The sequence below is a fragment of the Cygnus olor genome, chromosome 13 (genome assembly GCF_009769625.2).
Source record: "Cygnus olor isolate bCygOlo1 chromosome 13, bCygOlo1.pri.v2, whole genome shotgun sequence".
Classification (NCBI taxonomy): domain Eukaryota; kingdom Metazoa; phylum Chordata; class Aves; order Anseriformes; family Anatidae; genus Cygnus; species Cygnus olor.
Window position 1 is genome coordinate 3,398,194 of NC_049181.1, and position 15,582 is coordinate 3,413,775.

The 15,582-nt window shown below is 36.2% G+C and overlaps 1 protein-coding gene and 1 long non-coding RNA gene across 4 annotated transcripts in view; one reads left to right on the forward strand and one right to left on the reverse strand.

Moving 5' to 3' along the window:
• The window catches only part of LOC121077422, a 363,360-nt gene that overhangs the window by 159,099 nt on the left and 188,679 nt on the right, over positions 1-15,582 (reverse strand). The gene's annotated exons all lie outside the window — the stretch shown is intronic.
• The window catches only part of KLHL4 (kelch like family member 4), an 81,818-nt gene that overhangs the window by 35,960 nt on the left and 30,276 nt on the right, over positions 1-15,582 (forward strand). The window contains exon 2 of one of the 3 annotated variants that reach the window (XM_040572667.1): positions 7,680-8,094. The exons of 1 other annotated variant lie outside the window; for it this stretch is intronic. In XM_040572667.1, the coding sequence (XP_040428601.1) occupies positions 8,057-8,094 (38 nt within the window). In that variant the 5' untranslated portion in view covers positions 7,680-8,056. Of the gene's footprint in view, positions 1-7,234; positions 8,095-15,582 lie in introns of those variants that run through there. One more of the 3 variants, XM_040572665.1, reaches the window with a different exon arrangement.

Here is a 15,582-nt window from a genome sequence, read left to right on the forward strand (position 1 = left end):
TTTCTTATTATTAGTGAATAAGCAAAAAAAAATGAAGTATTTTCAACATAAAGATACAATCAAAATCCTTTTACAGTTATGGAATATATGCCATCATATGCTGAGAATCAGTGTCTGTTTTGATACAGTTGTTTCACATAATAACTGTAATTAAAAGTTCATCAACCATTCTACTACTTACATTAGGACAGTAAAGCATTATAACAGGTTCTCCAGAAGGGTTCTGATGTCTCTACCCTCGAGGTTTTAAACAAAAAACCTCAAGTAACCTTGTCTGACCTCATACCTGGCCCTGTATTGTTCATGAGGTTGGACTATTGAGCCCCTGAAGTCCCTTCCAACCTGAATTATTCTATGTCTCTATAGCAGAAAAAGATAAGGCTATGCTTTTCTGTGACACAGGCTATGACAGATTTACATAAAAACTATAAAAAGTGCTGTTTTGAATATCTACGTAGTTCTCAACACCACATTTTCACTATCGTGTCATGCCAGTAATTGTTTCCTTTTGATTCAGATTATTAGTAAAATGATAGGTACTATGTCAATTCACACTTCAGAGTTAGGTTGATGGCATTTAATAAAGAAATAATGCAGACACACCTGTATTTGCTAGTTTCTATTTGTAACTACTGCTTTTGCAAATTGAAAACACTGCTGTCCAAAAAAAAAAAAAAGGAATGCCATCTTTCTGTAATGTGGGATACATTAAAAGATAAAATAGTTTATATTTCACGGTACATAGCTACAACTACAATTGCTTGTTTTTGTTGTGTTTTTGTTTTCTGAGAAGCAACTTTTTACATGAGAGTAATGAAGACAAACTATATTTAGATCATAGCTACCTACTTAGTGCTCAAGGTTATTGCAATGGGACTAACAAATTCATTCATGCATACGTCTTGCTAATGACCTGTTCAAGTCTGTTTTCTTACAACAGAAAGCCTTACTTTTCTTCAAATGCTATAGGAAATACTCTAGCAGAAGATAATGAAAGGCCAGTGAGAGAAGAACAAACTAGTAGGACACTTCAAGAATAAGCAAACAAACCTCCAAATAAATGAATAAAAAATAAACAGACCCTTTCTTGACTTGACAGCAGATACATTAGGATTCAACTTGGCTTGTATTTCTAGGAGGTGTGACATTTGTGTGACATTCAGAGTTAACAGGAGAAAAGGAATGTTTCTTGTATTTCTAAAACGCAAGGCATATTTTTCCAAGTACTTGTTCAGTTTCCAGAAAACAACGTATAAAATATTGCCGGTCATACTGAAAACAAAACTTTGTTGTCATCTTTTACTCCGCAGAACAAAATATTCCCTAGAAATGTAATTTTTATCCCTCAAAAGAAAACCAATTTCACCTTGGAAGTTTCATAAGGATTTTTTCATCTTGAATATATAAGAAGTTATTTTGAGACAAAAGTTAGAAAGGAGTTCTTAGAAAGTAATAATGCATTTATTTGTTTTCTACTTTATATATGTATTTAAAGCAAAACTACAGATTGCCTTTTTATGAAAATAGTAATTCTTCTTGATAGCTGGAAGTGTTACTCTTCATAAGGGGCAGACTTGCTGTCAGAGTTGTAGCTCTAAGTTTTCTCCATAAATATTTCATGAGTTTATACATACGCTATATCAAGAAAGTCTGCAGTCTTCATAAGTAGCCAGGAAAGGAGTTGAGGAAGACGATCCCAGCGCCCCTTGCTCTATACACTTGTAGCTGTTGGAAGAGATTTAGAAATTCCGCAGAAGGGAAGCGAGTTTGCAGAAGGGCCATGTTAAAGCATACCTGTAGACTGAAAAGATGGATGCTGCAAACTGGCAGAATGTTTACAGTAGCACTTTCTGTGTTCGTGTTAGACAGAGTAAGAATCACAGTAAACATTAATGGAAATCATACAAGATAGACAAGATTTTCTAAACTGACCAGTATATTTAACTGTTCAACAGAACGCTTAAGTAACTGTGCTATGTTTCTGTTTCTCAGATGTCTCAAATTAGGCATCCAGAAAAAGTAATAACCTTGGAAAATTCTGACCCTGAGTCTTTGCCACCTTTCTTCATTATTAAGAGTTGTTGGCAATTATCTTCTCTCTCTCATCTGTCTCAGTCCCTGACAGCAAATAATAGGCAGATTTTGATGGGCTGAAATACTTGTTAACTTGGGCAATTTATTCAATATTGTTGTACACACTATCAGAACAAGTAGTTCAGAATTTTTCAGACTATCAGAATTGTTTATACCAGGCATACTCACATTCTTTTTGTTGGATCATGTAGAAATGCTGTGATTTCTTCCAGTTTTGGCACACAGCTTTGTAGGTGGATTGCAATCTGTAGTACAGTTTCCAGTTATTTGAGGATGCAATTGCGTTTAAATGTGTCAACACTTTCCCTTAAGTGGATCATCTGTACTATCTTTAGTAGTATCAAAAGTAACTGATTGTTTTAAGCTGATTTGCATTTGCAAACTTGCATTCACATTTTTCTTTTAAAAGAAAGTTGAACTTTCCCACAGATTTTAAATACAGCTATTTGTTTTGCTTTAGTCATGTTCCCTTCCATTTAACTTTGACTTCTGTTAATGCTGGGGACATGATGTGCAGATGTTTCCTGGAATATCTCTTTTACAAGGGATGGACTAATGGGAGTTCTCCATTTTCAAAACAGCGTAATGAAAATAATCAACTTCTCGTTCTCTTTATCTGGCCTCACATGCAATATAAGTACATAGTCTGAATACAAAAACCGCAAAAATCCTGTAGAATACATTGTTTGGATAGAGAGCTTATACCTCTTTCACACAGGACTTCAGCTAAGATCTGTACTTATGTATATCTCAGTACGATGTTTTCCCCAATTGCAAGCACTGTAGAGCATAGGCTATTGATACAAGCTTGTAATTAACTTGACTTTCTAAAAAATGTAATGTCAAAATAGACATTAAGTATCTCAAGAAATATTACAAAAATATCTTAACTTTTTGTTATGAAAGTTTTGCATCAGTGAGCTTGGCATTGAAGACCTCTGGTCCAAAGCTATCCCAGGCTTTTTTTTTTTTTAATAAAAAAATACAGTTATTCTGGTCTGCCTCCCTTTACAGCTAAGATCTACTTCATTAACGCTTGCAAGTAACCTAGCCCTTGCAATACTGCTGGCTTCAGAATCCACAGATGGTATCTTTCTTGAATTATTCTACAAGAAAGTTAGGTGACTTATTCTTATCGTTCTTTGCTTGACTTGTTAGAACACACAGAGATTTTTTCTAACAGGCTTTTCATGCATGCACTGCACTACCAGCTCAAAGCAAACAGAAAAAGAATGTCATTTACCATTACCTTTTGAGAAGGACGCAAACATTACATAACTGCATGAATATATTGCACTTGCTTAAATTCTCAAAAAGAAAACACAAATAAACCCAGCTCCCCCACCCCCAAACACCAAGTTAATAATTAGGGAATCCTGCCATTTTGAAATGAATTAGCAAATTCCTTTCTTTATAGTGTTCTGTAGGCAGATGAACATGTGAGGCAGCCATAGTTAAAAGTCATTTTGGAAGATGCGATTTGAAATATGATTCATGACAGAAAGAAAATTCTCAGTTTCTTCTCAAAGGTAGTTTATGGTAAAAGTATTTTTATAGTTTTCTAATTCAAAAGCCTTATTAGGTATTTACAGTTGTAATCTTACAATTATTATTAACACCTATTTACACTTTTGCTAGTAATAGGTACCCCTCAAATTATCTGGAAGTTCAGCACGTTTGCACAAATATTTTAAAACGATGCCCAGCTCCCTGGTAGATGTCAGTCTACCCTCACATTTATTTAAATTTCCTAATCTGATCGAAGATCTTCCTCAAAAACTTACCATCCATTGAGTCAAAAGGAGGTTTTTCAGAGAATACCAACATCTTTTCCTTCAAACTACAGGCAATCCTCCTAGGGAAGGAACAATTAGAAATCCCCCACAGCTGCAGGCAGTTATACTAAGCTGTTTTGCTTCCAAATGGAAGTTTAGTTTTCTAAAAAGTGTCTCTTCTTAATACCTGACAACTGCATTAGTTTTACATGGCTGTACTGTAACCTCTAGGTAAACATCTCAAACATCCGCTGGCACACCACAAAGTCCCAGGATAACAGGTTGAAAAGGGCCTCTGGAGCTCAGCTAGTCCCACCTCCTGCTCAGAGCAAGTCCAGTCAGAGCAGCTGTGCAGGGCCATGTCCTTCTCACTGTCTGTAAGGACGGAGATGCCACAGCCTCTTGGTAACATCTTCCCACCTTTTAGGGAAAATCTGTTTCTTATACCTAATTAGAATTTCCCATGTTCCAACATGGTGCTATCACTGGGCACCTCTAAGATAGTTTGGCTCTGTCTTCTCTGTACTTCCATTAGGTGCCCGAAGACAGCAATGAGATGCCCCTGAGCCTTTTCCTCATACAGTTGAACAAAGCCTGTTCTAGCAGCTTCCCCTCATCCATCACATGCTTCAGGCCCCTGAGCCCCTTGGTAGCCTCTGATAAACTTGCTGAAGCCCTAGAAAATGCTGTTCTTTGCAGATTTCCACTTGTGAAGGGAAAAAATAAAGCTATTACGATGGATGACTATCTAAATGAAAACATATGAAATGAGGAATAGTAATAATAGATATATCTTCTCACATTTAGGTGTTTGAACCCAGAGATACGTCTAAAGATTTATAAAGAAATCATGAAGAAATAAACACTCAAACTGTATTCTATTTCAAGGGAACTTAGTTTTCTTAGGTTTTGTTTAAGATGCTGACCTATAATTTTATAATCAATGTGTCTCCTAAAAGGTAAGATTCCTGTTCCCTTCATATTGACAAAGACCAGAGGTTAGACATAAATGATTAGAAGCTAGTATATGGCACAAACCTGTACCATGTTTATACCACATACCTGCGTCTAATCAGGCCTGAAGTTTTGGCTTATAAAATCACTTGTACTGTCCTAGTACAGCATATTGAAGTTTTAGCCAGAATGGTAATAAGCTGTGTGAAGAATAATCTGCTTATGCCCTACCTAAAGCACATTCCATGCTGACTCAAGCTGACTTTTTGAGCAAAACAGTCTCTTCAGGAAATGTCCAGTCTTACTTTTTAAATTTCAGCTAGATACACTACATCTGCCAAAACATGTGCTGAGTACTAGGAAAAAGAGTAATTTACAAACAGAAGTTCTATTTCTACATTCTAAGTCAAATTCAAGCAATATGGTTTTGATGATATCTGCAAAGGGGATTTAAGGAAAGGAAACCATCTGAAGCTTTGTGAGATGGTGAAAAATTACGAATTCAATATGTCAGAGCTATTGCTAAGTGGAACTGTCAGAGCTGCTGGAAGACCTCAATGACCTGATTAAGACAGTGGCGAAAAACCATGTTCTCTGTCCACCTCTACAAGATTTTATCATAAATTATTTTATTAACTTGGTATATTGAGACTCTCCTTAAAACAGATCTTGGATTGCCATGTAGGCAATCCTCAGGAATATATATGGATACCACTACACTGCTAAGTTCTATTACTTTTATGAAGGTGAATAGTAAAACATTCATAAGTGTAGGCTGAAATTGAAAATATATAAATATTATAGATTTTAATGCCCCCCCCAAAAAAACAAATACCACCACCATGAACAACAGAAAAAAACACCAAAACCCTAACCTTAAACATTTATGTCTCCAGAAAATTTCAGATTGTTAGAAAAAGCTGTCATTAAAGTAAGAAAACATCTTACTCTGACTTCTGAAGACATAATGGTCTCTCTTACCCAATGGCCAGCATTTCCATTTATCCACTCACTCCCTACAAATTCTTTAAAATCCCTGAAGTTTGGGAGCATCTTCTTTATTAACTTATATTCTCAACAAGCTTAAACTGAAACCCCTTATTAAACCACAAATCAGCTTTATATACCTTCTTCTTAAAATAATTTCTTAGAAGTTGAACAAGTTTTATCATTATAAAACTTAAAATGTAGTATTTTAAAACCATGTTCCATTAACAATACTTACAGCCTGGTATTCTAAGGTAGAAATCCTTCTTTCATTTTATTCTCAAGTAAATATTACTTGAGAACCCAGTTTGTCTTAGTGAAGATTGTTAAACAAAGTATTACTTCTACAGGGGGACAGCACCAGTTTGGGAGGTCCACATGTGATAATGCATCCATTTTTGCTGTTGTGTAAATCACAGTACTGGAGGCAGGTCTTTCAAATATCATCTTTTCTCAACTTCTTCCTTTCTGCCTTTCATGGCCAACTCTTTCTCATAATTTTTATTTAGTATAAAGTCTTTTCTTTCCCTCTGTGTATCTAAATAGCATAATTTATTTCAATTATTTTACAGTTCCTGCCTTGTCCTGTAATTTATCTCACATCTACCCAAAGAAAAGTCTGAAGAAGACATGTAAGATATACGGGAGAGAGTTACCCTTCTTTAATTCTGAATCCTGCTTTACTGACTATTACAGCCTTTTTTTTTGCTTCTGCACACTGCTTACAGTCATATAGATCATCAATAGCACACTGTGGAGAACGTAACACAAGAAATAAAACCCAGCCTATCCGTTTAATTATTTTCAATTTGCATGCAAAAACAGTCTGTGTACATTATTTCAAAATACACATGGAACAGTTCTCACAGCCCCATCCATTAACAAACGGATGAGGATGAATATATGAAATCTATTAAATTTGCTGAAAACATGCTGCAGTGTACACTCTCAAAAGAAAGGTGTTTTTTTAAAAAATCACACTCTTTTCATCGTCCGTGAGAAATTAAGAGCAGGATGACAAAGGGTGTTTACACAGGCACTTAGCCAGGAAACTGTGTTTTCCACAGATACAGTCATTCCGGGAGCACATCTCCGATTTTATGAGCTGCCTCCCTCTGTTCTCTCTCTCCCTGTAATCACATCGAGAAATATATCTGTAGGTGAGAAAATACATAGTTCTGCACAACATATTGAAATGCTGCTTCTTTCCTTTAGGTAAGTGCTACCACACTGAGGCCATTTGTAGGAATTTTACACAGCAAGATAAACACATGCAAACCTCTTAAGGAAACACATGAACTGCAGGACAGTTTCACAGTGAATCATTACCAAAAATCTGTGTAAGGAGTCCATAAAAGAATTCTCTATAAATCTTCTGTGAAATGCAGCATTGCTTATTAGCAGTGGAAAACCTCGTGAGATAGAAAGTCTTGTCACTTTATTTGTGTGTGCTTTCCTGCATCTTAACTTGCAGCTTAAGATCCCTTAGGATCATGTGAGGCTAGGTTATATATTAGAGAGCTATGCTATAGTGCTGTGAGTGTGTAAGCCTAGCAGCTGGGTACTGTTATGGTTGCTGCTTTCCTGTGCTAAGCTGATTTACTTGTTTAAGGTCTGACCTCATCATCCTGTCAGTATGGATTCCCACCTATACAGTTAGCAGCAGCTTAGCATCGGCTTGAAGAGCTTGCAGTATATTAATCAGAAGAGAGAGAGAGAGAGAGAGAGCAAGCTACCGGTATTTGTTCTTTTGTTGTCTTTTCTTAAGAAGAGGAGTTGAAATACAAGAGATAAAGAATCTGTTTCCTTTCTAAAAGAATAGGCTTTTGTATATATATACATTTTTTTTTTTCCTGGAAAAAATGTCAGTATCTGGAAAGAAAGAGTTTGATGTGAAGCAGATCCTGAGGCTCCGCTGGAGGTGGTTCAGTCACCCCTCGCAAGGCTCCGCAGGCACGGGGGGCTGCCATCAGCAGGAAGGATATGAACACAGAGGGACACCGGTTCAGAACAGGTTGAAGAACCACTCTCGGGACAGAAATGGGCTGAAGAAAAACAACAGTCCTGTCCACCACAATATACTGGCACCTGTGCCAGGTCCAACCCCGGTGCACCACCGATCTATTCAAGCCTGGCATCAACAAAACCTCATAGAACAGCTTCGATCAAATGAAGATATTCCCAAAACAAGCACAGAGGAAAACTGTGTCAAAGAAGATTCAAACAAAACCCCACAGGAGTTGCAGATGATCACAGAGGAAAATTCAGATGAATCTGCAGAGAGGTAGGACTTTTAAAGTCTGCACTTCCAAAGCCATACTTCTATCCAAGTTATTCCCTAAAACTGTCTTTGTTTTTAACCAGAGCTCCTTACCGCATTAACCTCACTTTGTATATGTGCACACCCACACTCAAATTAAAAAGCAAGAAGGAACACTGTCATGAAATTATGATCTTTGCTTAAGATATGTCATGTCAGAACTTCCATAAAAATAAAATCTGCCAGCTTGTCAAATTTTCTCTATTGCAGTTTACAACATATTAATTTTTTGTCTTGATTTATTCTGTGTAAGAACAATGGAAAAAATGAGCCTTCTGAAATACTGTCCTCATTCTGACTTTATCAATGGGTGCAACTTTGACAAATGGCAACTGCTGGAGATACACGGTCTGTGTGGTTGCCATCAGTTTGTCAAATTTCTCACTGCCTTTTTTACTGTCTCTTTGACAAGTATAATTAACCCTGAACTAAGTGGAAAGGGAGCATCATTACTTGCTTTTTTAAGGGTTTATTTGAAATCACATTACTTTCACAGCTTGTTTAGCACAGTAAGAGACATACTTTCTGCAAGGTCAGGTAAGAAATATGACAGCTATGACACCTTAAAAGTGTAAGAACAAGGGGTGATCTATTTTTAAGATGTTAATATAGAGAAGAAAATACTAGTACAAGTTATTTCACTAAGGATGCCATTTAATTTTTTTATGATGTTTTTGAAATTGATGTCAGTATTATTAGCTTATAGAACAACAATTTTACCTCACCTTTACTCCACCTTGGACTCAAATTATGCATTTATAATGTGATCATTTGCACCATTTGATAAGATTGTCATCAAGTCTTTGGGAATATTTTTGGATATTTACACTGTACTTAAACACAAATCCATCTTACTTGAAGTTATAGTTTCTCAGTAAAACAAAGCTGACAGCTTGTGTATTTTTAGCAGTTGTTATATTTCAAGTTGTACATCTGGTATAGGGAACATCTGCAGACTGATCAGAAAAAATGCATTACAAAATGTCATTTTGAAAACAGTACTAGTAGTCAATGTATACTATGCAAATTCATTATGAAATAAAATCAGTGAGGTAGGAATATGATAGTTTCATATGCTTCCTAATGTACTGATTTGTAATGGGTAAAACCCCTACTCTTAGTGCAATTTGTTTCAAAAGATAGTATACATTTCCTGGAAAAAAAAAAAAAAGTAACTTTAGGCACACCTCAGAAAGAAAGGCAATTTTATTTGAAAAAAATTAAGGAACACTCAATAATCAAGATAACTATTTTCTGGTGAAGGAGGTAAAAGGAAAAGGAAAAAAAAAAAGGATAATGAATTCAGTTTGGAAGATATTAAGGCACTGCCCTCTAAAATAAGATGTGTCATTTTCTCCAGCTATATATAAACTTTCTGCTAAGACCTCATGAAATTTTGTGCCTTTGTATTCAATCAAATTTAACTTCTCTTGAGCAGTTTAAATGTGCAGCTTTTAGAAAAGGTTTGTGAGTGTATATATCTCATAAAGTATTGCTATATTTAAGTGTATTTTCTCTAAGTTACCAATGAAAGCTTTTTATGCATATTGTAGGTTAAAGCTAATTTTTAAATACACCTTAAAAGTCTGACTATTTAAGGCATTGTTTAGGAAGCAAATCATGACTACAAGTTTCGCTATAATTAAAACTTTACTTCAATGAATTAAAAAAGATCATTAAAGATACTACAACATAGTTCCAATTTCTTAAATATGTACCAAGTGAAATCACTAAGTAAATCATCTATCTTCCTCTTTGGCTATAGCATTAATGTGCTAATTGCTTCGAAGTGAAATACTGAGAAGAAATAAAGAGAAGCCTTACACCTTCAGTAAAATTGCTGGATGTATTTTCATCTCTTTAACAATGTCTCATCTTGCACTTTTGAAACCTTCCTTTTAAATTAGTTTGTGCCTCTTTTTTCTTCAGAAGTTCCAGATAGTGACAACTGATTGGAATCAATGAGATCTTCTGGTAATTAACACCTCTAAAAAATCAGGCACTTGCAGTATCCCCTAACTCTTACACTGCTAAAGCCATGCATAAGGAACTGCAATTATTGCATCCATATGCTCCTTTGCATTCAAACCTGAGGATACCAAAGACAACGTCATAGAAATTTTCCATACCTGAGGATACCAAAGACAACCTCATAGAAATTTTCCATACCTGAGGATACCAAAGACAACGTCATAGAAATTTTCCTTTTATTCTGTACAAGGAATCATACCTTCTGAGTGGTTGTCGGTAATCCAGCGACTTTACCTCTGCCTGTAGAAGTTCAATTTCTAGCTGTATTCTAAAGGAGGACAAACTTTAACACAGGCAGATGGTGACAGGACAAGCAGGAAAAGTTGTGAACTAAAAGAGGGGAGATTTAGATTAGACATTAGGAAGAAATTCTTCACTCAGAGGGTGGTGAGGCACTGGCCCAGGCTGCCCAGGCTACCCAGGTTGGTGCCCCATCTGGGGCAGTGCCCAAGGCCAGGCTGGGTGGGATTTGGGTAGCCTGGGCTGGCGGGAGGGGTCCCTGCCCAGGGCAGGGGGTTGGAACGAGATGGGCGTTAAGGTCCTTTCCGACCCAAATCAGTCTGTGGTTCTATCAAACTGAACATACTGCTACATGCCACTTAGACATTAAAGAGTGGGAAAGGACATGAAATCAGGCCAATACCTCAACCTTAAGCAAGCTTAGATTCTATTTGATGGTTGACAAAAACTATATTCTTATGTGCAATACACAAACACATGCTTGTGCACACAAGTTGGTGCTGACGTACATGGAAACAAATATTAAGGAGGAGTATCTTCTTAATTGAGGCAATACTGGTGAGGCCGCGCCAGTACAGAGTAGAGCAGGATAGTCACTTCCCTCAACCTCCCTATGCTGTGCCTGATGCATCACATGATATGGTTGGCCTTTTGGGCTGCCAGTGCACACTGTTCACTCATATTCATTTTACTGCCAACCAGAACACCCAGATCCCTTTCTGCAGGTCTGCACTCCGGCCTCTCTTACCCCAGTCAATACAGACATCTAGACTTACCCTGTCCCAGGCGCAGGATCCAGCACTTGCTTTTGTTAAATTTCATGTGGTTGGTGACTACCCAGCCCTGCAATTTCTCAAGAGCTCTCTGCAAGGCCTCCTAGCCTTGAGGGAGTCAACAGCTCCTCTCTGTCTAGTGTTGTCTGCAGACTTACTCAGTATACCTTCAAGTCCTGCATACAATCTTTTATGAAAACACTGAAGAGAACTGGAGAAAATGGATCCCATGGAACTCCACTTGGGACTGGCTGCCAGCCCGGTATAGCTCCATTTTCTCTACCCCTTTGAGCCCAACCCTTCAGTCAATTGTTCACCCATCATATCATGGACTTGTCTAGCTGTATGCTGGACATTTTATCCAGACAAATACTGTGAGAGGTGAAAATGAATAAATCATTGTATAGTATCTGACCCCAATTTCTTGGCCATATGATGACTTTTTTGTGTGTGTTGTTAGCTAATGTGGCACAGACCAAAGGCACATACCATTATGTTTTCTTCTGCTGAACACCTTTTTGGGAAGAGTCATTAAACCACACATTCATTGTGCCCTCTTCAGTTTTTAATACTCAGTGAAATGATACTCAGCTTAGTTTTTCAACATGAAAGACCACTTCTAAAAAAGAAGAGAGGTGATAATTTCCCTAGTGAAAACAGAACATATGAATTATTCTGTGAAACCACTGGTCAAAGCAAATTGAGAGGGTTTTGTTTGTTTGTTGTATTAAGTGCCCAATTCTGAGTATCCTAACTAAGAAGCAAAGTCCTACCACTGATTCATGAGAATGACTGATAATGAATGACAATGCACCTATTAAGTGAAAGGACTATGATGTACCCTTTGCAGAAAAGATGATAAAGTGCTACATTCAGAGTAGTACACCATTACACTATTTTCCCCTCATGAGTTAGAATTCAGGCTCATAAACCATCTCTGATGCCTAAGGCAAAAGTTTAGAAATGATTATTCCTAATGTCGCACAGCAGTAGCTTTTATTTTTAAATGAAAACATAATTGGTCTGATTTTATTTCATGCTTTCAATTCCAGCATTTTGATGGAACGTTTTCAAAAATCTGAACTTTACCACATAATAGGCTTGCAAACATAGTAAAGAATACTGGCCATTTAGTCAGAGGGCATGTCAATCCCTCTATGCTGAAGTGAGATCAACAATATTTAAGTGCTTCCTTGGTTATTTGTAGTACAGTTCAAGATCATTAGTTTCTTGATGTTTTCCCATGGAGTTACATACATACATATATACATATATATATAAAACATATTGCTCCCCTTATTTTTTGTAGTCTGAAGAGCTGCAATTCTTGCAATATTTTTTCAGAATTCCTATGCTAGAGAACTATGACCATTTTCATTGTTCTCAATGCTGACACTTTCCAATATTTCTGTGTACTTCTAGTATTGTGGTATGTTCTGGTTAAAGCTTGATAATTCTGGCATATAAGGCAGGATTACATGCATGTCATTCCAGCTAAAAAATCTGTTTGAATATCCTGTCTAGTGTTTTTTTTGTGTGTGTGTGTGAAAAACATGGTGTTATTGCTCATGCTAGCTTGTGATTTATGTGAGCCTCCTGACCCTGTACCAAAGACCTGTTCCTAACCATCTGTACACTTTTGCAGTTATTTGTTCCTAAATATAGTACTTACCAGAAATAATTTTCACCTTATTTTTAATCAGATAATGTCTCCGATTTACCGAGTTAATACTCACTCACAATCCTATTCTGCAATGTATTTGCAGCTTGCTTCAGCTTGGCATGGTCTTCAATTGTAATAAAGTTCTGATGAGCTTTCTGTTTATTTCTTGTTCCCTCCAAGACACTTAGAAAATCCATGGAAAATCACAGTGGAACCTTAGTGGAAAGTTCCTTAGGAGGCCAGTTTGACTTAGCCTCTTATTTACCACTGAACCGTTGATAACTACTATACAAGTATGATTTCAAAGCAGTTTTGCACCTGCTCCACAATAGTTTATTCCAAACAGTACCTCAGGATGTACTTTGTAGTATCTGATATGAGAAAACAACAAAGAATATCTTATGTTCAAGATACTAATGACAGTTACTTCTTTTCTCCATATTGCCTAATACAGCCTCTTAATGAAGGATTTCAATTTATTTTAACATTTTATTCTTGACAAATTCTTGTTGCCTGCTAGTCTTCTCTTTCACTTTTAAGTGCTTAGAAATAATACTTATGTTACTTTTAAACTGAAGAATTTGTCAATAAGTAAAAACTAGGAAAAGAAATGATGCTTCTGTCCTGTGGAGAATTTTGCAGTTTCTTTAATACTTTTAGCCATACATATTCAGCAATATACTTTAAAAAGATGATTTTTTGCCAGTCTGCTATGGATAGACAAAATGCTTCCTTATAACCTCAGTGAAAAGCAAAAACTAATTGTCTGCTAAAGATGACCTTTAACTAAAGGTCAAAATATGAATTTGAAAATGGGGACATTTGAAATGGTTTATTTAAGATATTGTAGCTGATCTCCTCTCAGAAGTGATGGTTAGACAGCTCATGTGGCATTTCAATATTTTAGTGCAGCGGAAGAGAAGTTTAGATCTGGGGGATAAGGATGATATTCTTGGCAATGATATTTGAAGAACACCCCACTGGTATCAATGAGATGCTGCATCTGCTGGTGCCAGATATTATTTCAGTTCTACTTCTGAACTAAGAAATGGCGCATGGAGCACATGGGATAATTAATGAAACCAAGATGAATAGTATATTACTGTAACTCACAACTGAAGAGTTTCCTTTGATATCTAATGTTTGCTAAAAGTAGTAAATTTGTGAAGTTCTAGCAAGCGGCATCTCATGCAGGCTTAGTTACAAAGAGCAGATTTGCCTTTTTCCCAGAAATTGCTAATTTGCAAAAGAAGAATAGGACTTTTCAGGCCATGGGGGAATGTAATGAACAGTAACAAATGAAGTCATTTGGACTGAACAAATACTATTGCCTCATATAGGATCTCTTGGTACAGGAATTAGAATCAATATGCCTCAAAGGCTTCCTCAGCAGATATTCCTGCTTTCTCCTTCTACTATGACATCTTTTGAGGAACTTGGAACACAGGCTTATATTTGACATGCATAGCTTTCAACACATGAATTATTATGGGCAAAAGAAAAATATCATTTAATAGTAATTCAAGAAACTATGACAATTCTATCCATTTCAAAACAATTTCTTTATGATTCAATTATCTTCTCATTTCCACTCCATGCAGCTTGCTCTCAGCAAATACAGCTGTTAAATTACTTCTTAAAGAGTTATTACTGCTCTTAAAATCACTTCTTAATGTCTCCAGAAAAAAAGTTAAGCAGATGATTAAACACATGTGACCAATGCAGATCAGATTTTACAGTGCAACAGTTCTGTTGCATACTGAACATATACAATTGTGAAATCAACAGGAAATTGTTGAAGCATTATTTGAAAAGGGGAGAGAGTTTGCTTGATTTGAAAGCCATAGACAGAAATTTGAAAGAAATGAACAATTTATTTTCATAGTTTTTTTGTGGCTGAATTGTTTACTTTGAACTATTTGAAATACCGTAGTAAGGAACACTACTAAAATCTTTCATAGTTAAAGAAATACAGGGATTTGCTTGTTGTAGTTAAACAGCCAGATTTAGCCCAATACATACCAATTCATTCAAGTAAAAGAAAAATCATACTGTATTTAAAGAATCGCTGTATCAGGTGGTATGATAAAGAATACAGCTTGTATATAATACCTGTAGGTATGCAAGCTAAATAAATACAAAAGTGAAGCTGAAGGATTGTCCAGATTCAGAGAAGAGCTAAAGGGGATTATAGGAAGTAAACTAAAAAATGATCTCTAAAACAAATCCATAGCAAAGTTTTCTCCTCTGTGAAATCAGCCCCCACCTCAGTGACTCTATCCTCAAACATACTGGCAGAACTTCCCACTCAGCTCCGAAAACAAATCTTCTCCCAGTGCCTTTCCTTCTCCCCTTTTCAGAGGAAATGCTTAATAGTGAAAACTCAATTAAAAGCTAACTAAAATAGATAAAACAAGAACTTATGGCCTGACTCTTTCCAACAATTCTGCCTGTCCAATAATTAATAGCATAAATCATCTTGCACTTCATTCTAGTAACTGTTTTTATTCTATAAGATGAGAGAGGATAATTCACTAAAACTCTGTCTCCTGCTCACAGGTAATAGAAAGATAATTAAAATAACGTAAAGGAATACCCCACCTTGTAGCCACTATATTCATTTGAGGTTAAAATATATTATATGGTGTTACAATTTAAAAAATGTTTTGTCAAGAAATAGGGCATTGCATTGTCATGCTGGGTTCTACAGTTATGCAAAGATATCTTATTTAGAAATGAAACAGT